Source organism: Ranitomeya imitator, chromosome 5 (genome assembly GCF_032444005.1).
Source record: "Ranitomeya imitator isolate aRanImi1 chromosome 5, aRanImi1.pri, whole genome shotgun sequence".
Taxonomy (NCBI): Eukaryota; Metazoa; Chordata; class Amphibia; order Anura; family Dendrobatidae; genus Ranitomeya; species Ranitomeya imitator.
In genome coordinates, this window is record NC_091286.1 from 357,392,701 (window position 1) to 357,414,770 (window position 22,070).

The 22,070-nt window shown below is 43.3% G+C and overlaps 1 protein-coding gene across 5 annotated transcripts in view; it reads left to right on the forward strand.

Moving 5' to 3' along the window:
* Window positions 1–22,070, forward strand: part of FILIP1 (filamin A interacting protein 1) — a 214,813-nt gene that overhangs the window by 101,958 nt on the left and 90,785 nt on the right. For all 5 annotated transcript variants that reach the window (XM_069726536.1, XM_069726538.1, XM_069726534.1 and 2 more), the window contains one exon: window positions 6,289–6,567. In XM_069726536.1, coding sequence (XP_069582637.1) covers window positions 6,295–6,567 — 273 coding nt within the window. In that variant the 5' untranslated portion in view covers window positions 6,289–6,294. The remainder of the gene's footprint in view (window positions 1–6,288; window positions 6,568–22,070) is intronic.

Sequence of the window (22,070 nt, forward strand, 5' to 3'; positions counted from 1 at the left end):
ATAGCGTATGGACCCTCATTTTAAAATTGTCATCTGTCAGCCAGAGAGAACAATGTCTACAAACAGTGTCATTTGTTTTGAAGGACCCAGCCAGTGGATTACTTGGACATGCATTATCATGTAAATGAGCACAGTGGTGTTATTCCAGGGGGAATTAACCCTTGCTGACAGGCCAACTCCAAATTACAATGTATCTGTATGAATTCCTAGCTGCATCACACCAAGTGCTTGGTAAGAATTACCCAACCCTCTTAACAGACCTGTTGATATTGTGGACTTGTTAGTCTATTACATGGACCAACTGAAGTTTAAGTTGAAAGGGGACTAGGAACCATTTTTAAATTCTGCAGGGCAAAGATACGGAAATGCACTAGGAGAGTGTATGAGGTATACTTTAATGCTACATGCACAAGCAGAAATGTTACTTTTAGAGTATAAATGAATTGGTTTCCCCTGTAGAAAATATGATGATGTAGCCTTGGGAAGACCTCTGTTTACACGGTGTGCTAGTTGAACTCACTCAGCGGTACATGGAGGTAGAAAACAGGAACACTGTCTGTTTAAATCTTCTGTTGGTTTATTAGACAGCATAAACCAACATGAAGGGAAAAATAAATACAGCCCTTTGGGGCAAAACAGGAAAACAAAGAAAACAAAATGCTGCAACACAGTCCATACAATTGCGTTGCCCACTCTGGAGCAACACAGGTTCCGTCTTTCCTCCTCAGAATACAAACCACTGGAGATCCTCTCTCCAGCCCTGCTGAACCCAGACTGCCTCTGGAGTCCAGCAGTGTAATCCCTAGACCACACCCGGGGGTGGAGATAAGGTGGACATCCTACCCACCCATTCTGTGGATGTCCACGTAAAAGCCAGCCCATTATACAAATTAGTTAACCCCTCACCACACTTAGTGTGCTGGAGGAAAAACTCTGGGTTTTATGTCACGGACACCATTAAGAGTAGTGAAACATATGTCCCCTCCAGCACTTTACCAGTGACTTTGTCACAACAGGGAGTTATTATCTCCATTGTACCATCATTTATTTTTTGCTTTTATTTAGGGCTTCACAATCTGTTTGAAGACATCAGATTTATCATGTAGTGATAATGTAATTTTTAATGTATATACGCAGTGAGTGGGAGAGTTTCAAACTGCAGATGAGGAAGATGTAAGCGCTCTGTGTCTCTGTAAGCAATTAGAAGCCATGAAGTCATGTTTAATGCTCTGGGGGAAGGCTTTTATTTCTTGTCAGCAGCATGTAATATTTGTGATATCAGCCAAACCATTCCCAACAAAGCCAGTATGAGTGGGGAAAATGTTCTGATTTCTGAAGAAAAGGGAAACGCCAGTTGTGCACTTCCTGTGAGAAGTGAATATATCTCCAGTGATTGTCAGATGTTGGAGGTATTCAACTTTTATGAAGTGCACAAGGTATAAGATGCCATCATCGTTTTCTTCCCTTATTTCATAAATAGGAAACATATACTAGTAAAAATGAGTTCATTCTTTATAAAGTGCTGAATTTCTGTGGTTTTTTTTGTCCACCCGCTTTTTGAGGATTGACCACAGATTCTCAATGGGGTCATGATATGGGACGTTTCCTCACAATGGACCCAAAGTGTCAAGTCACTTAGTTATCTTTTTTCCCTTGTGACATGGTGCTCCATCAAGCTGGAAAAAGCATTGTTCATCACAAATTGACCCCACACGTGAATGGCTTCAGGATGCTTTACTGTTTGCATTAGACAGGACTCATGGTACCACACATCTTACCACACATCTTGGCTTCTCCGGACAATCATTCTTTGAAATTTCCATACAGTCTAATGGAAGTTTCATCAGAGAAAATCACTTTACCCCCCTTTTTTTGCAGTCCAATCCCTATACTCCCTGCAGAATGCCTGTTTTTAATGCTTTTCTTTGCAAGAAGTGGCTTCCTTGCTGCCTATCTTGACACCAGACTGGTCTTCAAAAGACGTTGCCTCACTGTGTGTGCAGACATACTGTCACCTTCCTGCTGCCATTTCTGAGCAAGCTCTGCATTGGTTTTGAACTGACCCCTTAGCAGAATCCTCTTTAGGATTCATTCTTGGCACTTTTTTGGGCTCTCTCTTCGAAGTTCTTGATGATTTTATAAATGGTTGATTTGCGGGGCAAATTACCACTGTAAAATTTGAAGCAGCAAACTATTTGAAAAATTTCTGCCCATCTCTAAATTTTTGGCCATGACCCTATATTGGAAAATTGTATTCCTTTTGTAAAAATAATGTTTTCTGAAGTCAGAATATCTATTGGAATTTTTATTAACCTATACATCCTATTGACAGTAAATATTTTCCATTTTCAGTAACATTTTTATTATATTGTTATTGCAGCAAGCTGAAGTTACAGATAGTTCTTATTTTCCAAAGACATACTGATAGAGAATTTAGATTGTGAGCCCCAACAGGGACAGTGATGATAATGTGTGTAAAGCGCTGCGGAATATGTTAGCGCTATATAAAAATAAAGATTATTATTATTATCTTATTAACAAGGGCAAGACTGCTGCTGATGGGCACATATTAATATATAGAAACATAAAGGGGGAATTTATTAATATCTAGGGGCTCAAAGGAAGCATTTTTAATGTTAATAATATATTGATACACAAAGTATATGTATTTGTGTTGTTTTTACGGTAAGGAAACCCTACCAGTGTCACAGAGGCATCTGAGCATTAAACTGGTGGTTAATGGAGGGAACCCTACCTTCCAACGGTATATATTCTACTTGTAGAATAATATATAAATTTAACATCTTCCATTGTGCTTTAATATAGAGGTATTCTCACAAAGAACAGTTGTTTTGGAGGCAAACCTGGTGTGGCATTTGGGCACTGTTGGATGGCACTTCAGGGGCCGCAGGCTCTGTGTTCACAGCTCCTCCATTTACATGACGTCTAAACGAAATCTGCTGCTATTAACATGATCCTTTCATACTTTGATTTTTAGCTTAAAAAGTGAAACACAATCAGAAGGGTTGCTTTGGGTTCTGTATTTTACTTCTTTTTACTTATTTATAAGGGTAATACTGAGAGTCCTTACAGATTGGCCTAGATGTTAACCCCTTAGATCCAAGTTTTGCCCAATATACAACCAACTGAAAGAAAAGCAGTAATTGCAATAATCAGCAAAGAAAAACAGCAATTCTTTGTTTTCGCGTTGGCTTTGTTATTAGTGTTCCTAATTGTCATGTTTTGTCCTGATGCCATCAGTATCATTGCCAGCAGCTGAGTAATGGGAATCCCATTTGTTTTCATTGGAAGCCAGGTGCTAGGGGACTATCTACAATGTCACGTGGGCTTCAGTCCTGGAAGTGTACGGCGTATCGTGCACATCATCTTGTTCCTGCTGGCCTTCTAACAATTGTAAATGCACAGGCGCGGCCCCGGTGCATGTAGAGAAAACATTACAGCATCAAAACAAGGCGTGTGACCACATCCTGGAGAATTAAAAACAGCCGGAATAACCAGAATAGGTGATCGATAAGAGGTGCTTCCAATATCAGAAAAGCAGATGTATCAAATCAGAGAAGTGGAGTGTCCTCCATAACAACAGTCACATGAGCATGATCACGATACAGAGATTTTTGATCAAACCATACTGCATGCCATTGAATTTATGCTGCAGAACTTTTCATTTTAATGTTATAAAGCTATATTTCTACACCCAAGATACCCCTTTAAGTATAAAGTGAAGCCATTTGATAGTTACTTTCTGGATGCTGTCATCTTTGCACCTGCTGTTTGTAGTCTCCTCTGAAGAGAATGTACAAGTGTTGGGAAAACACGGATATTGTGTCCAGATCTGACTATTGCTCTACTCTATTTTAAAGGACAGACATCATGAGTTAAAATAGGTGGCAACGCTAATAGAGTAGTGAAATAGATCCATTACTAGTGATGAGTGAATATTCTCGTTACTCGAGATTTCCCGAGCATGCTCGGGGGGGTCTCCGAGTATTTTTAAGTGCTCGGAAATTTAGTTTTCAGTGCCGCAGCTGAATGATTTACATCTGTTAGCCAGCATAAGTACATGTGGCGGTTCCCTAGCAACCAGGCAACCTCCACATGTACTTATGCTGGCTAACAGATGTAAATCATTCAGCTGCGGCACTAAAAACTAAATCTCAGAGCACTAAAAAATACTCGGAGGACACCTCGAGAAATCTCCAGTAACGAGTATATTCGCTCATCACTATCCATTACCTCACGCAAACAAGTTTGATTTTTATCTGTCTAATCCAAACTGTTAAAACATGCAGCACTAAATTTGTTTCTTTATGGGAAGCCCTTGGGGTGTTGCTTCTTTTTCCTTTGTATTGTATCTCAAGGACATTTTTCAATTATTTTAGTTTTTACACTACTTCACTTGCTATTTTTCCAGTATGGTTCTTGGACTGTCATAGGCATTTATGAGGCTGTTGAGTGCAGGACAACAGACGCGCAGCCAGTCGAGACATCACAGTCCATACATGGACAGTAAATGTCGGACACGTGAAACATTAGATTTTTCTGTAATTTATTTTTTACAGGTATAGCTAAACAATGGCTAAAAGGTATAACATCCCTAATATTTTGTGCGGTTGCATTTTGTATATATTTTTGTAGGGATACAGAGTTGCTTTGCATAGACATAGATTTTCAATGACAAAATTGTGTCTGCCCAAAAACCACTACTGGATGAAGTACGGGGTTTACTAAATATAAATCATATTTAGACTTACTGTACCACAATGATGAAGTCATATTTTATAATTTAGCAATATTGTCATGCAAAAGATATGGATCTCTGCTTTAGGAAAATTGTACTCTAATCGCTATGAAGATATATTTTAAAATATATCAGCACAAACCATTGGTCTTAAAAATGTAAGTGTTAAAGCGGATCTGTCACCAGTTTTTACAATACAACTGTGTACATTGTTTATTTTACCCACATCAATTCCACAGTCATCATCCTCACTGTCCCCAATTGGGGCTCACAATATAAATTCCCTATCAGTATGTCTTTTAAGTGTGGGTGGGAGAAAATTGGAGAATCCAGAGGAAACCCACTCAAACACGTGAAGCACATACAAACTCCTTGCAGATGTTATCCTTAGTGGGATTTGAACTCAGGATGCCAGCGCTTCAAAGCAACAGTGCTAACCATTGAGCCACCATGCTGCCCATGCATTATTACGATCCATGTCACAATGACTGTATGATTCTCATAGTAAAATGAGCCTTTAATAAGACAAAGTATGGAATAAAATAGCTCATGAATCCAAGTGTATTCAGTCTCTGCTACCCCAGCCTGACCGACAGCTGCTGCTGGTACTGAGCAGTGTGAGATCTCATCAGAAGCAGGTAGGAAGGATAGTGAGGAGCTGTCAATCAGGTTAAGTAACGATTCCACCCGCGGCTGTTAGAGGCACATGTCAGCTGTTCAAAACAGCTGACATGTGCCGAAAAAGATGTGGGCTCAGTGCCGGAGCCCACATCAAAGGGAGGTTGTCCGACATCAGCATATTATTATGGTCGATGTCAGAAAAGGGTTAAAGGCATAGTAATTTTAGTGTATGTAAACCTTTGACTTTGCAGTAAGTTATTATAATGCCTTAATATATTCTCTCATTATTCTTGCATTTGACAAATAATAATTATGGTCATCCTCATCTATCTATCTATCTATCTATCTATCTATCTATCTATCTATCTATCTATCTATCTATCTATCTTCCAAAGATAGTACTGTTCTTTTATATGAGTAAATCAGTGTGTCCGATAAATTGCTGAGCTTTGTTATATGATGTTCTTGCTATGGTAACCTAAGGATATGAGCAAATGGTTGAACAAAGTTAAATCTCCGGTTCCTAAAATGGAAATACTATGCACTTTCCTAATTACCAGATTTACATATAGACCATGTAGCCATGTAAGTCCGGTAAGAGAGCAACTTGGTTGTCAGCCAACTTATTCTTTGCTGATGATGCAGCTAAACTAAGCAAATGACTTCCCAGACAGGAAACATAGGGGATTGTGTTTTCCATAGCACAGCTGGTGTAGGACATGGCATTTGACTTTTTTATATATATATACCTATGTATTAGTAAGTACGAATCAGGAAACATGACTAGTTACATTTACAATAACTTTGGGAAGTGCAATATTATAATAAAAAGTTTAAATTCTTGGCTTTATTTCATTGTTTTTTTTTAATTGATAAATTGATTTATTCTGCTTCATCTTGGGTTTTAGGGAGGAATGAGATCTCGAAACCAAGGTGGAGAAAGCTCAACAGCTGGACAGTTCTCCAGCTACAGCAATGGGGATTCAATAGAAGATGAGAACCTCAGCAATGATGGCAAAAACAAGAATAAAATCCACAGAAATAATGAAGGAGATGTACAGGTCTCTGCAACTGTTAAAAGATATGCCAAACCCTCTGGACTATGTGACAGAAAAAATAGGAAAATTCAAGATCCATCCAAGGAGGATCTTGTGAAGCTGCTAAGTGTTATGGAAGGAGAACTGCAGGTATGGTGGTATTGCTGTGTCCCTTGCTTTAATATGCAGTTGCTTACTAATCAATGTGAACCCTACCCCTGGGACCCATGTGGATCTGTTAAGTGGCGCTGTTTCACTACTTTTTTTGCACAATAACAAACCCACCTAACCATTAAGCAGGGATTCAAGCGTAGACACAATCATCTGAATGGAGCGGTTTTGCATTTCCCTGCACAACGAGTGGCTGCTAACGTCACTGTGCAAGAGAACTGCTGGATGATATAATGCCTGTACAACATTATACAAGACTACATTTATTATAAGGGACAAGGGTCTCTTCTAACATGTAGGGATTATCCCAAGAGAACTCCTTTATTGCGTGGTCTACTTGATGAAATGAGTCTACATTGTCAGACAATCTGTGTGTATGGATTCTTGTGATGGAAATCCAGAACTGGCCATACAGTGGGGAAAAAAGTATTTAGTCAGCCACCAATTGTGCAAGTTCTCTCACTTAAAAAGATGAGAGAGGCCTGTAATTGACATCATAAGGAGGCCACAACTACGAAAGTCAAAATTGAGAAAACAAATCCAGAAAATCACCTTGTCTGATTTGGCAATATTTATTTTTCAAATTATGGTGGAAAATAAGTTTTTGGTCATTAACAAAAGTTCATCTCAAAATTTTGTTATATATCCTTTGTTGGCAGTGACAGAGGTCAAACGTTTTCTGTAAGTCTTCACAAGGTTGGCAAACACTGTTAGTGGTATGTTGGCCCATTCCACCATGCAGATCTCCTCTAGAGCAGTGATGTTTTGGGCCTGTCGCTGGGTAGCATGGACTTTCAACTCCCTCCAAAAGGTTTCTATGGGGTTGAGATCTGGAGACTGGCTAGGCCACTCCAGGACCTTCATATACTTCTTACAAAGCCACTCCTTCATTGCCCTGGCAGTATGCTTGGGATCATTATCATGCTGAAAGACCCATTCACGTTTCATCTTCAAAGCCCTTGCTGATGGAAGGAGGTTTGCACTCAAAATCTCATGATACATGGCCCCATTCATTCTTTCACGTACACGGATCAGATGTCCTGGTCCCTTTGGTCCATTTGCAGAGAAACAGCCCCAAAGCATGATGTTGCCACCCCCATGCTTCACAGTAGGTATGATGTTCTTTGGATGCAACTCAGTATTTTATCTCCTCCAAACACGACGAATTTTGCTTCTACCAAACAGTTCTACTTTGGTTGCATCAGACCATATGACATTCTCTCAATACTCTTCTGGATAATCCAAATGCTCTCTAGCATACTTCAGACGAACCCGGACATGTAAAGGCTTAAGCAAGGGACACATCTGGCACTGCAGGATCTGAGTCCCTGGCGGCGTAGTGTGTTACTGATGGTAGCCTTTGTTACAGTGGTCCCAGCTCTATGCAGGTCATTCACTAGGTCCTCCCATGTGGTTCTTTGATTTTTGCTCACCATTCTTGTGATCATTTTGACCCCACGGGGTGAGATCTTGTGTGGAGCCCCAGATTGAGGGAGATTATCAGTGGTCTTGTATGTCTTCTATTTTCTTATTATTTATCCCACAGTTGATTTCATCACACCAAGCTACTTGCCTATTGCAGATTCAGTCTTCCCAGCCTGGTGCAGGGCTACAATTTTGTTTCTGGTGTCCTTCGACAGCATCTTCACCATAGTGGAGTTTGGAGTTTGACTATTTGAGGTTGTGGACAGGTGTCTTTTATACTGATAACAAGTTCAAACAGGTGCCATTACTACAGTTAATGAGTGGAGAACAGAGGAGCCTCTTAAAGAAGAAGTGACAGGTCTGTGAGAGCAAGAAATCTTGCATGTTTTTAGGTGAACAAATACTTATTTTCTACCATAATTTGACAAATAAATCTTGACAAATCAGACAAGGTGATTTTCTGGATTTGTTTTCTCAATTTTGACTCTCATAGCTGTGGTCTACCTATGATGTCAATTACAGGCCTCTGTCATCTTTTTAAGTGGAAGAACTTGCACAATTGGTGGCTGATTAAATACTTTTTTCCCCCACTGTACATATTGGCTTGCCATGCTAAGATTGAAGTGTTATGGTGCACTGGTGCACATAGGGCATTTCATGCTGTACAAGACTGCGTCAAAGTTTGTGTTACAAATGCCTCAACCTTTTCTCCCAACATTAAGGTTGTGTGGTGGTCATGCTAATCCCACTATTTTACTATGTCTCGCCTGCATTATATGACAACATGTAGCTACTGCTTTAATTGTACCTATAATTTTAATTGTGTAGACTTTGTAAGGCAGATTTTGCATTTCCTACAATAATGATTGATGTTAAGACCCGACCCAAACTCAAATGCTTCATCAAGATGTTAAGTTTGGTCTGGAGATTCATGAAAGGTCCGGACATTGTAGTTCGTTCTCAAACAGTGAATGCTGGAAGTATAAAACTGGCGTAAAAGCATATTATGTTCTTAACTAAAAGTGACTAAAGTGTTACAGGAATTAATCTGAGTGTAATGTATAAAGGACAACATCTGCAAGGAGATTGTATATTCTCCCCGTGTTTGCGTGGGTTTTCTCCGGGTTCTCCAGTTTCCTCCCACACTCCAAAGACATACTTCTAGGGAATAAAGATTGTGAGCCCCAATGGTGACAGTGCGGATAATGTCTGTAAAGCGCTGTGGAATTAATGGCGCTATATAAGTGAGTAAAATAAATAAATAATGGCTAAATGTAATTTTCCATTACAAGGGTTGTCCATTACGGAACAATCCCTTGTCAATGGGCCCAAGGAAGTGAAAAAAGCAACATTTTTTTCCGCTTGGACATAAGTGAAGCAGGCTCAGAAGCTAAGCCCACACAATGCATGCAATATGCCATGCATTAACATGTCTGCTTGTCAGCAGCAAACAAAGCCAGCTTCTTATTTGCTATGCCACGTCTGTGAAGATTCAATCATAATATACTGAGAAACATTGTGTTTTTATCACCAATCCACCAAACCTGGATTTTTATTTTTCCCTTTGCAGTACACTGTATGATAAGATGAACAGTGTCATTAAAAACTACAACTTATCCTGTAAAAAGCAAGTCCTCATACAGCTATGTCAACGGAAAAATAAAAATGTTATGGCTATCAATAAGCAGGAAACTACCATTATCCAAAGACAATGTGTTGGCAGAGGAGGCTATTTTGGCCTTTTTCCGGTACCCACTTTTATAATTCCTTTGTGCCCAATCATTCAATCTCACAATATTCCAAGGCTGTTTTTATAAAAGAGGTTGTCCACTAGTTGGACAGCCAATTCTCATTCCTCTTGTTTGACACCGCTAAAATAAAAAAGCTTATACTTCCCTCCAGTGCCAGCACCATTCCAGTGGTGTCAGGTCTCACGTGTGGTTTTTATGACACGTGAGCCCGACGCATTATCAGTGCTGGCGTCACTGTCCCCGTCTACAGATAATTAACAGAAAGTGAGAGATGCGGCAGAGCACTTGCTTCCTGTTAATCACTTATATGTCTGAAGGCCGAGACGGTGATGCCAGCACTGATTGGCCGCAGGGCTAATATGTCACAACAACCTCGCTGGAGCTCCAAGAACGCGAGATCGAACACCGCTGGAATGGAGGTGAGTATAAGCTTTTTTATCTTAGCGGGGTCAAGTTTGTTAATGAGCAGGGGTTGTCCAAATGGTGAATAACTCCTTTTAAGAATTGGGCCCTGATTCAATAAGACTTGTGTTTCATATGCCAGTGTAGGAATAACACAAGCCTAATTCATTAGGAGGTGCACAGCACTTAATTAAATTGGTGCATCTTATCAGTGGGGTGCACCTCCATGCACCTCACCAGAAATGCTACTTTAGTCAGGGATGTTTGGTGATTTTGATAGCCTGACATTGCCGTAACCCTGTCCCACCTCAGCTCTTTCCCAGTTTGACCCACTTTTGCTGTGCTGGACAAAAGAGATATGAAAATACCAAGAGTTGCAGGCTTGTTACACAACATTGTACAAAAAAGTTTACAACTTTTTAAAGTGCTTACAGCATAAATACTTTGATGATTCAGGGCACCTCACCTCATGAAAAATGTTACAATTTGGACAGTCTTAGGCCTCATTCAGACGTCCATGTTACACGTATGTTTTTGTTCACGGATACAACACGTACCCATTATAATCTATAGTGCCAGTCACATGTCTGGTGTTTTTCACATGGAGGCATGTCAGTTTTTCTCCGGGCAGCATTGAAGACAAGGACCGTTATAAGTCTATGGGTCTCTGGAAAACAAGTACACGTACAGCACACGGATGGTATCCATGCATCCGAGCTTTGCAAAGTATGAGTAGCTGTGTCATTTATTTCTTTATCCATCCGTGAGAAGCACTGACGACAACACTGATGGCAAAAACGGACATGTTAATGACACACTGATGCAAAACGCTGATGACTGCAGGACTATTTCTTCACGTGTCATTGAAGCATTAATCTCAGAAGATCAAATCCGCACCCGCTACAATGCACACACTTTCCAGCCTTCGCTATTCAACCTTAAAAGTCGCAGATCACAACTACTTTCAGTGTTCCAAGAAAAGTCAGACACTTTTGTGCAAAACTAGTGTGCCATCATTTCCAACCTTGTTTTTTTTTAGCTCAGTTTTAAGAAACGACTGATATAAACTGATAAAGGGGTTGTCCAGTTAAATCAAATTATCACCTATCAAAGGGATGAATGATATAACTTGTTGATCTGTGTGGGTCCAACCATTGTAACCTGCACCGATTACTACATTCATTGGCTCTCGTTAGAATAGAAAAGGCATCGGGTATACCATTAGTTACCTATTATAGATTGGTGAATTTGTGTCGCCGATGAGGAGCAATGAAGCAACAGGTCAGCTGCCCATCAGCCATTTCATTCATTCTCTATGGCAGATGAACGCTGCACTCTGCTTTTCCCGGCAGCCTAATAGAAAATGAATGAAATATCTGTTGGGCATTTCACCTGCTGCTTCATTTTGCAGTGTGGATAAAAGTTCCTCATCGGGGATAAAAATTCCCCAATCTGCCATAGGTAATGGCACTATCCTCAATGTTTGCATATGGTAACACGAGGTTGTAGAGTTTTCTGTGGTCACATTCAGTTATTTGTAGGTCTGGCGGTGAGATTGATCAGGATAGCCCCAGTAGTCAGTAAACACTTCAGATTCCTAGAAATGTGAACTGAATATGTTTTTTTCTGTCTCCCTTTATAAATAGACTGGTGCTGTAATGTCTCTGTAGCAGATTTTGATCTGAATTATTTAGACGTTTATTTGCTTTGATCTAACCCAACATATTTTTTTGTTTTTCCTGTGTGCTGTATTTGGATTATAACAGGCGTTTTATTGTGTTTGCATGTCTGTTTAATACAACAGTACATCGCACATTTTGATTGAATATTCTGAAGCCTGAAGTCTATGGCTTAGTACTGGTTGGATTCTTAGCGCCACCTACTGGTAGCTGGGACTTTTAAAAGTAGCAAACTATGGATACAGGATGATACATAACTGATCTGTATATGGAAACAATCACATTCAAAACTGATGAGACAGGGTAGAAATCAACTCAAGTTTGGCCTCATTCAGACATCCGTGTTTGTTCATGTATGCAAAAAAAAATTATAAATGTCATTAGTGTTTTAGATCCGAGTGTCAATTTTTACCATTAATGTTTTTTTTTTTTTACAGATAGATAAATAAATCAACTATAAAGCTTTTCCTATCCCTTGCATTGTTAGCCTTGTACAGCACATGGATTTCACACTGATACCTGCTATAAATTATTCTCATGGATCCATAGACTTTTATTTATTTATGATTCTACATCCATGATCTTTTTATTACTAACAAACTTTCTTTCCTCGCTATCACTGAAACACAGCCTCTCCAGCTGCACTTTTGTATCGTGGATCCCACCTTTCCCACACCCCACACCCCAGAAGCAAGCAGGGGAGTTGGTTTTCTTCTGTCAGATATCTGCTCCTTCACTCAAATCTCACTGCCACCCTCTGTTACCCTCCCTTCCTTTGAGATGCACTCTGTGCGCATCTACTACCCCTCCCACCTCCAATTGGCTGTCATTTACCTCCCCCCAGGGCCAGCCACAATCTTCTTCGATCACTTCACTACCTGGCTACTTTATTTCCTCTCTGCTGACATCCCCACTATCATCATGGGCGACTTCAACAGACCCATTGACACTTCCCTCTCAGCTTCCACTAAAGGTCTATCTCTCACTTCCTCCTTCGGCCTCGCTCAATGGTCTTCTGTAGCCACTCACAAACATGGCCACACATTTAACCTCATCTTCACCCGCTTCTACTCCCTATCTAACCTCTCTAACTCGCAACTCCCTTTCTGAATCCCTTCTCCCTCTTACAGACATAAGCTCCTTATACAATGCTGACGCTGCTGCTTTATATAACATCACAATAGCTGCAGCTCTGGAAACGGTTGTCCCTCTCACACATACCAAAGCTTACGAAATCAATAGACAACCCTGGCACACCAACCTGACCAAAGAACTGAGGCAGGCTTCTAGGGTTGCTGAGCAGAGATGGAAAAGATCCCAGTCCAACGAGCACTTCATCGCATTCAAACAGTCCCTCACTACTTTCAAGGCCACACTCCCTGCAGCAAAACAAACCTACTTCTCATCTCTCATATCCTCGCTGTCTCACAACCCTAAACAGCCATTCAACACTTTCAATTCTCTCCTCCATCCCCCAGCACCTCCTCCCTCTCCACTCATTTCAGCTGAAGACTTTGCCTCATTCTTCTAGCAGAAGATTGATAACATCAGAGAAAGTTTTGTTCTACAACCCCCAGGGCCCCTCCTTCTAACTGATCAGCCCTCCTCCTCCTAAACCAACTTCTCCAAAATTAAAGAAGATCGACTCTTCACTCTACTCTCAAGATCACATCTCACCACCTGTGCACTTGACCCAATTCCATCCCACTTCATCCCAAACATCCCCACAGTCTTCATCCCATTCCTAACCCATTTCTTCAACCTATCACTAACAACTGGTGTTTTCCCCTCATGCTTCAAACATGACTCAATCACACCCATCATCAAAAAGCCCTCTTTTGACCCATCCTCTGTATCTAGCTATAGCCTCATGTCACTTTTCCCCTATGCCTCATAAGTACTGGAACAACACGTCTATCTTGAACTGTCCTCCCACCACTCTTCCTGCTCCCTCTTCGACCGCTTACAATCTATCTTCCAACCACATCACTCCACTGAAACTGCCCTAACTAAGGTCACCAATGACCTATTAACCACCAAATCCAAGCAACACTACTCTGTCCTCCTCCTCTTCCTGGACCTGTCCTCTGCCTTTGACACAGTGGACCATTTCCTATTACAACAGAACCTCTCATCTCTTGGCATCACATTTGGCCCTATCTTGGTCATACCTAAGAAAGCGGACATTCAGTGTCTCCCACTCGCACACCACCTCCTCACCTCGCCCCTATCTGTCGGAGTCCCACAAGGTTCAGACCTAGGGCCGCTGCTCTTCTCAATTTACACCTTCGGCCTGGAACAGCTCATAGAATCACAGTATCACCTCTATGCTGATGACACACAGATCTACAACTCTGGACCAGATATCACCACTTTACTATCCAAAATCCCACAAAGTCTGTCCACTATTTCATCCTTCTTCTCTGCTAGATTTCTGTAACTTAACATGGACAAAACAGAATTCATCATCTTTCCCCCATCTCACTTGACTCCCCCAACAGACCTATCCATTAAAGTAAATGGCTGCTCACTCTCCCCAGTCCCACAAGTGTGCTGCCTCAGGGTAATCCTTGACCCTGGTCTCTCCTTCAAACCACATATCCAAGACCTTTTCACTTCCTGCCAACTCAAAAAATATTTCCCGGATCCGTATATTCCTCAACCAAGAATCTACAAAAACCCTAGTCCAGCTCCTCATTTTCTACTGCCTTGACTACTGCAACCTCCTGCTCTGTGGCCTCCCCTCTAACACTCCAATCTTTTCTAAACTCTGCTGCCCGACTAATCCACCTGTCCCCCTCAATTCCCCAGCCTCTCCCCTCTATCAATCCCTGCACTGGCTCCCCATTACCCAAAGACCCTAGTTCAAAACCCTAACCATGACATGCAAAGCCATCCACAACCTGTGTCCTCCATGCGTCTGTGACCTAGTCTCCCGGAAGTTACCTGCATTTAACCTCCGATCCTCACAAGATCTCCTTCTCGACTCCCCTCTTATCTCCTCTACCCTCACCTACTGAACCTTCACTCATCCCCTGTAGATTGAGAGCCCTGGCGGGCAGGGTCCTCTCTCCTTCTGTACCAGTCGTGATTTGTATTGTTTAAGATTACTCTACTTGTTTTTTATTATTTTCACATTTATTATTTTCACATTTAAAGCGCCATGGAATAAATGGCGCTATAATAATAAATAATACTAGCAAAAACAAATATGTCTGTGTAATTCTTGCACAACCACACGGTCCGCAGAAATCAGACACATGGACTACAATTATTATGTGTTTAATCCATGAAAACAAAGGATAGAACACATAAGCCGACAATGGAGATCTAAATGAGGCCTTAAACTAAATGTTTCAAACAAGGATTCATATCAATCTGTCGAACTCCTCTTGATGTATTATAGAGCAGCTCGTTCAGCATGACAACTTTCCCTTTAAAATCTAGATAGTTTTATATTAAATAAGATACTTATTTATCAGGGTTTCTTATTAGTAAATGTAATGCTTTTTATACTTGCTGTGATCAGCGAGGGTAGGTTATGTGGTTAGGTTATGTTCACATTTACACTAGGGACCTCTGTTGCAGATTCCACAACAATTGATGAAAAACTAGATCTGGCTTCAGCACTATGTTATTCCAGCGAAACGTTGAGTGCAATGACTGAGCCCAATGCACCAGAGGCTGCAGTGTACTCCTCTTGCACAATTGAGAAGAAATTCATGCATGGCTGAAAAAAGCGTGCATACACTTCGGAGTTTATTAGTGTAATGAGCTGTGTCAGAAGACAGGAGGCGGAAAGGAGTACGTTTGTGGCCGCAAACAATGTCGGCAGCATTAAGACAGTACTTGCTCTGATAAGCAAGCACTGTCGATCAGAAGCAGAGGAAGACCCCAATATACAACTGAGGAGGCGTAACGGTGCACCAATCTCTTGGCCATGAAAGGGTGCACCAAAGCCTCCTCTTTTACCTTTGAATTAAGTTATTTTCTCAGTGTACTAGTAACATGTCCAGTGCTAGCTTAGCTCAACCTGTGGCTGATAAAGGCAGATGATAGCTTAAAGGGGTTGTCTGGTCTAAATTGATAAGTCTGCAGTCACCCCACACACACCCAGGCCTGATTTACTGCCACACCTGTTCTCAATCAAAAAATCACTTAAATAGGATCTGCCTGACTGATAAAGTGAAGTAGACCAAAAGATCTTCAAAGCTAGACATCATGCCATGATCCAAAGAAATTCTGGAACAAATGAGAAACAAATTGAAAACTATAAGTCTGGAAAAGGTTATAAAGCCATTTCTAAAGCTTGGGACTCCAGCAAATCACAGTGAAAGCCATAATCCACATATGGCAAAAACATGGAACAGTGGTGAACCTTTCTAGGAGTGGCTGGCCAACCAAAATTATCCCAAGAGCACAGCGATGACTCATCAAAGAGGTCACAAAAGACCCCACAACAACATCCAAAGAACTGCAGTCCTCACTTGCCTCATTTAAGGTCAGTGTTCAAGACTCCACCATAGCAAAGAGACTGGGCAAAAATGGCTAAGACGAAAACCACTGCTGAGCAATAAGAACATAAAAGCTTGTCTCAGTTTTGCCAGAGAAAATCTTGATGGTCCCCAAGACTTTTGGGAGAATACTCTGTGGACTGATAAGACAAAAGTTGAACTTTTTGGAAGGTGTGTGTCCCATTACATCTGGCGTAGAAGTAACACAGCATTTCAGAAAAGGAAGATCATACCGTAAAATATGGTGGTGGTAGTGAGATGGTCTGTGGCTGTTTTGCTCCTTCAGGACCTTGAAGACTTGCTGTGGTAAATGGAATGATGAATTCTGCTGTCTACCAAAACATCCTGAAGGAGAATGTCCGCCCTGCTTCGCACTTGAGATGTGCAGCAGGACAATGATCAAAACACACCAGCAAGTCCACCTCTGAATGGCTTAAGAATAACAAAATTAAATCTTTGGTGTGGCCTACTCAAAGTCTTGACCTTAATCCGATTGAGATACAGTGGTATGACCTTATAAAGGCGGTTCATACTCGAAAACACTCCAATGTGACTGAATTACAACAATTCTGCAAAGATGAGTGGGCCAAAATTCCTCCAGAGCGCTGTAAAAGACGCATAGCCAGTTATCACAAACTCTTGATTGCAGTTGTTGCTGCTAAGGGTGACCCAAGTTATTAGGTTAAGGGGGCAATCACTTTTTCACTCGGGCCCCTAAACGTTTGGATTTTTTTTCCCTTAATAATAAAGACGTTCATGTAAAAACTTCATTTTGTGTTTACTTGTGTCATCTTTGTCTAATATTCAAATTTGTTTAGTGGTCTGAAATATTTAAGTGTGACAAACATGAAAAAGAATAGGATATCAGGAAGGGGGCAAACACTTTTTCACACAACTGTAGATGCTAAGGTGCAAAACATATTATATTATAGCCAGAATTTAATAGTCAGCAATGCTTACTGAAATGTGGTAATATACATGTGCAGCATATACCTGACTATAATTGTACTAGCTATTGAACCCGTTCTACGCCCGGGTGGCGAGCATTTATATTGGTATATGGTTTCCATCCTGGTATGTGCTGCTCTATCCTGCGTCCCCATCCTGTCATGTGCTGCACCCATCCTGCGTCCCCATCCTGTCATGTGCTGCACCCATCCTGCGTCCCCATCCTGTCATGTGCTGCTCCATCCTGCGTCCCCATCCTGTCATGTGCTGCACCCATCCTGCGTCCCCATCCTGTCATGTGCTGCACCCATCCTGCGTCCCCATCCTGGTATGTGCTGCACCCATCCTGCGTCCCCATCCTGGTATGTGCTGCACCCATCCTGCGTCCCCATCCTGCGTCCCCATCCTGTCATGTGCTGCACCCATCCTGCGTCCCCATCCTGTCATGTGCTGCACCCATCCTGCGTCCCCATCCTGGTATGTGCTGCACCCATCCTGCGTCCCCATCCTGTCATGTGCTGCACCCTTCCTGCGTCCCCATCCTGCATCCCCATCCTGTCATGTGCTGCACCCGTCTTGCGCCCCCATCCTGTCATGTGCTGCACCCATCCTGCGCCCCCATCCTGTCATGTGTTGTACCCATCCTGCGTCCCCATCCTGTCATGTGCTGCACCCATCCTGCGTCCCCATCCTGTCATGTGCTGCACCCATCCTGCGCCCCATCCTGTCATGTGCTGCACCCATCCTGCGTCCCCATCCTGGTATGTGCTGCACCCATCCTGCGTCCCCATCCTGTCATGTGCTGCACCCATCCTGCGTCCCCATCCTGTCATGTGCTGCACCCATCCTGCGCCCCCATCCTGTCATGTGCTGCACCCATCCTGCGTCCCCATCCTGTCATGTGCTGCACCCATCCTGCGTCCCCACCCTGCGTCCCCATCCTGTCATGTGCTGCACCCATCCTGCGTCCCCATCCTGGTATGTGCTGCACCCATCCTGCGTCCCCATCCTGTCATGTACTGCACCCATCCTGCGTCCCCATCCTGTCATGTGCTGCACCCATCCTGCGTCCCCATCCTGTCATGTGCTGCACCCATCCTGCGTCCCCATCCTGCGTCCCCATCCTGTCATGTGCTGCACCCATCCTGCGTCCCCATCCTGGTATGTGCTGCACCCATCCTGCGTCCCCATCCTGTCATGTGCTGCACCCATCCTGCGTCCTCATCCTGGTATGTGCTGCACCCATCCTGCGTCCCCATCCTGTCATGTGCTGCACCCATCCTGCGTCCCCATCCTGTCATGTGCTGCACCCATCCTGCGTCCCCATCCTGGTATGTGCTGCACCCATCCTGCGTCCCCATCCTGGTATGTGCTGTACCCATCCTGCGTCCCCATCCTGTCATGTGCTGCACCCATCCTGCGTCCCCATCCTGGTATGTGCTGCACCCATCCTGCGTCCCCATCCTGGTATGTGCTGCACCCATCCTGCGTCCCCATCCTGTCATGTGCTGCACCCATCCTGCATCCCCATCCTGGTATGTGCTGCACCCATCCTGCGTCCCCATCCTGCGTCCCCATCCTGGTATGTGCTGCACCCATCCTGCGTCCCCATCCTGTCATGTGCTGCACCCATCCTGCGTCCCCATCCTGGTATGTGCTGCACCCATCCTGCATCCCCATCCTGCGTCCCCATCCTGGTATGTGCTGCAACCATCCTGCGTCCCCATCCTGGTATGTGCTGCAACCATCCTGCGTCCCCATCCTGCGTCCCCATCCTGGTATGTGCTGCAACCATCCTGCGTCCCCATCCTGGTATGTGCTGCAACCATCCTGCGTCCCCATCCTGGTATGTGCTGCAACCATCCTGCGTCCCCATCCTGTCATGTGTTGCACCCATCCGGGGGCCTGAGCAGGCGGGGACACCGGCGCGCTGTGGGGGTCAGGTGCCGGTATCGCCGCCAGCTCAGGCCCCCCAGCACTTACTATACTCACCTGTCTGTCCCGTTCCAGCGCTGCGCGCCGCCATCTTCCCTGTCTCCTGGCTGTGACTGTTCAGTCAGAGGGCGGCGCCGGCGCGCATTAAGTGCGTCATCGCCCCCTCTGAACTGAAGGTCACAGGCCGAAGACCGGGAAGATGGCGGCGCTCAGTGGTGGAATGCAGGACAGGCGAATATGGCCGATACTTACCCTCCTGGCGGTCCCTGCTTCTCTGTTGGAGATCGCGGTGTGCGTTCAGTGTGAACGCATACCGCGATCTCCCGGGAGCGTCACTCTGTGAGGCCCAGACTGCGCCGGCACTTGCGCCTGCGCAGTCTATAAAGGCTTCGGACAGAGTGACGCTCCCAGCGTTATATTATAGATAATTTGCCTTTAGCCATAATAGGAATGTGGTGCACTAATACACATTGATGTGCGTTTCACTGCCGCTTGCGTTTCGTTAGAGCCGCAGTCTGTCTAGTGACACAACCATCCATAGTAACATAGTAACATAGTTATTAAGGTTGAAGGAAGACTTTAAGGCTATGTGCACACGTTGCGGAATGGGGTGCAGAATTTTCTGCGCCAAATCTGCATCTTCTGGCAGAATCCGCAGGTGCAGATTTTCTGCGGATGTGCTGAATTTGTGCGGATATTACCCCTGTGGATTTCCAACATGGAAGGGTCCAAATCCGCTGCAGGTCCGCACAAAAGAAGTGAAATGCACTTTTTTTCAATCCGCTGTGGATTCAGTGCGGATTTTTACTGCACCATTAGCACAGGTTTTTTGTTCCCCAATTGATTTACATTGTACTGTAAATGACATTGCGGATCCGCACCAATTCCGCATCGTGTGCACATGGCCTAAGTCCATCTAGTTCAACCTATAGTCTAACCTAATAATATGCCATAACAAATTGATCCAGAGGAAGGCAAAAAAAACCCATGTGGCAAAGAGTAAGTTCCACATTGGGGGAAAAAATTCCTTCCCGACTCCACATAAGGCAATCAGACTAGTTCCCTGGATCAACGCCCTAACAAGGAATCTAGTATATATACCATGCAACATTATACTTTTCAAGAAAGGCATCCAGTCCCCTCTTAAATTTAAGTAATGAATCACTCATTACAACATCATACGGCAGAGAGTTCCATAATCTCAATGCTCTTATAGTAAAGAATCCACGTCTGCTATTATGCTTAAACCTTCTTTCCTCCAGACGTAGAGGATGCCCCTCTTGTCCCTGTCTCAGGTCTATGATTAAAAAGATCATCAGAAAGGTCTTTGTACTGTCCCCTCATATATTTATACATTAAAATAAGATCACCCCTTAGTCTTCGTTTTTCCAAACTAAATAGCCCCAAGTGTAATAACCTATCTTGGTATTGCAGACCCCCCAGTCCACTAATAACCTTGGTTGCTCTTCTCTGCAATCGCTCCAGTTCAGCTATGTCTTTCTTATACACCGGAGACCAGAACTGTGCACAGTATTCTAAGTGTGGTCGAACTAGTGACTTGTATAGAGGGAAAATTATGTTCTCCTCATGAGCATCTATGCCTCTTTTAATGCATCCCATTATTTTATTTGCCTTTGTAGCAGCTGCCTGACACTGGCTACTAAATGTGAGTTTGTCATCCACCCATACACCCAGGTCTTTTTCATTGACGGTTTTGCCCAGAGTTTTAGAATTAAGCACATAGTTATACATCTTATCACTTCTACCCAAGTGCATGACCTTACATTTATCCCCATTAAAGCTCATTTTACATTTATCAGCCCAAGCTTCTAGTTTACATAAATCATCCTGTAATATAAAATTGTCCTCCTCTGTATTGATTACCCTGCAGAGTTTAGTGTCATCTGCAAATATTGAAATTCTGCCCTGTATGCCCCCTACAAGGTCATTAATAAATATGTTAAAAAGAAGAGGGTCCAATACTGACCCCAGTCCGAGTGTGCTCCATTAATAACCACCCTTTGTTTCCTATCCCTGAGCCAGCTCTTAACCCACTTACACATATTTTCCCCTATCCTCATTATTCTCATTTTATGTATCAACCTATTGTGTGGCACCATACCAAAAGCTTTTGAAAAGTCCATATACACTACGTCCACTGCGTTCCCTTGGTCCAGTCCAGAACTTACCTCTTTATAGAAATTGATCAGATTAGTCTGACAGGAATGGTCCCTAGTAAACCTGTGCTGATACTGGGTCATGAGGTTATTCCTCCTCAGATACTCCAGTATAGCATCCCTTAGAATGCCCTCCAGGATTTTACCCACAGTAGAGGTTAAACTTAACTGGCCTATAATTTCTGAGTTCAGATTTGTCCCTTTTTTGAATATGGGCACCACATTTGCTATACGCCAGTCCTGTGGTACAGACCCTGTTACTATGAAGTCTTTAACCCCTTCCCGACCTTTGACGCATACGCTGCGTCATGAAAGTCGGTGCCATTCCGACCCATGACGCAGCATATGCGTCATGGAAAGATCGCGTCCCTGCAGATCGGGTGAAAGGGTTAACTCACATTTCACCCGATCTGCAGGGACAGGGGGAGTGGTAGTTTAGCCCAGGGGCTACGATCGCTCTGATTGGCTGTTGAAAGTGAAACTGCCAATCAGAGCGATTTGTAATATTTCACCTAAAAAAATGGTGAAATATTACAATGCAGCCATGGCCGATGCTGCAATATCATCGGCCATGGCTGGAAACACTAATGTGCACCCACCCCACCCCACCGATCGCCCCCCCAGCCCCCCGATCTGTGGTCCGCTCCCCTC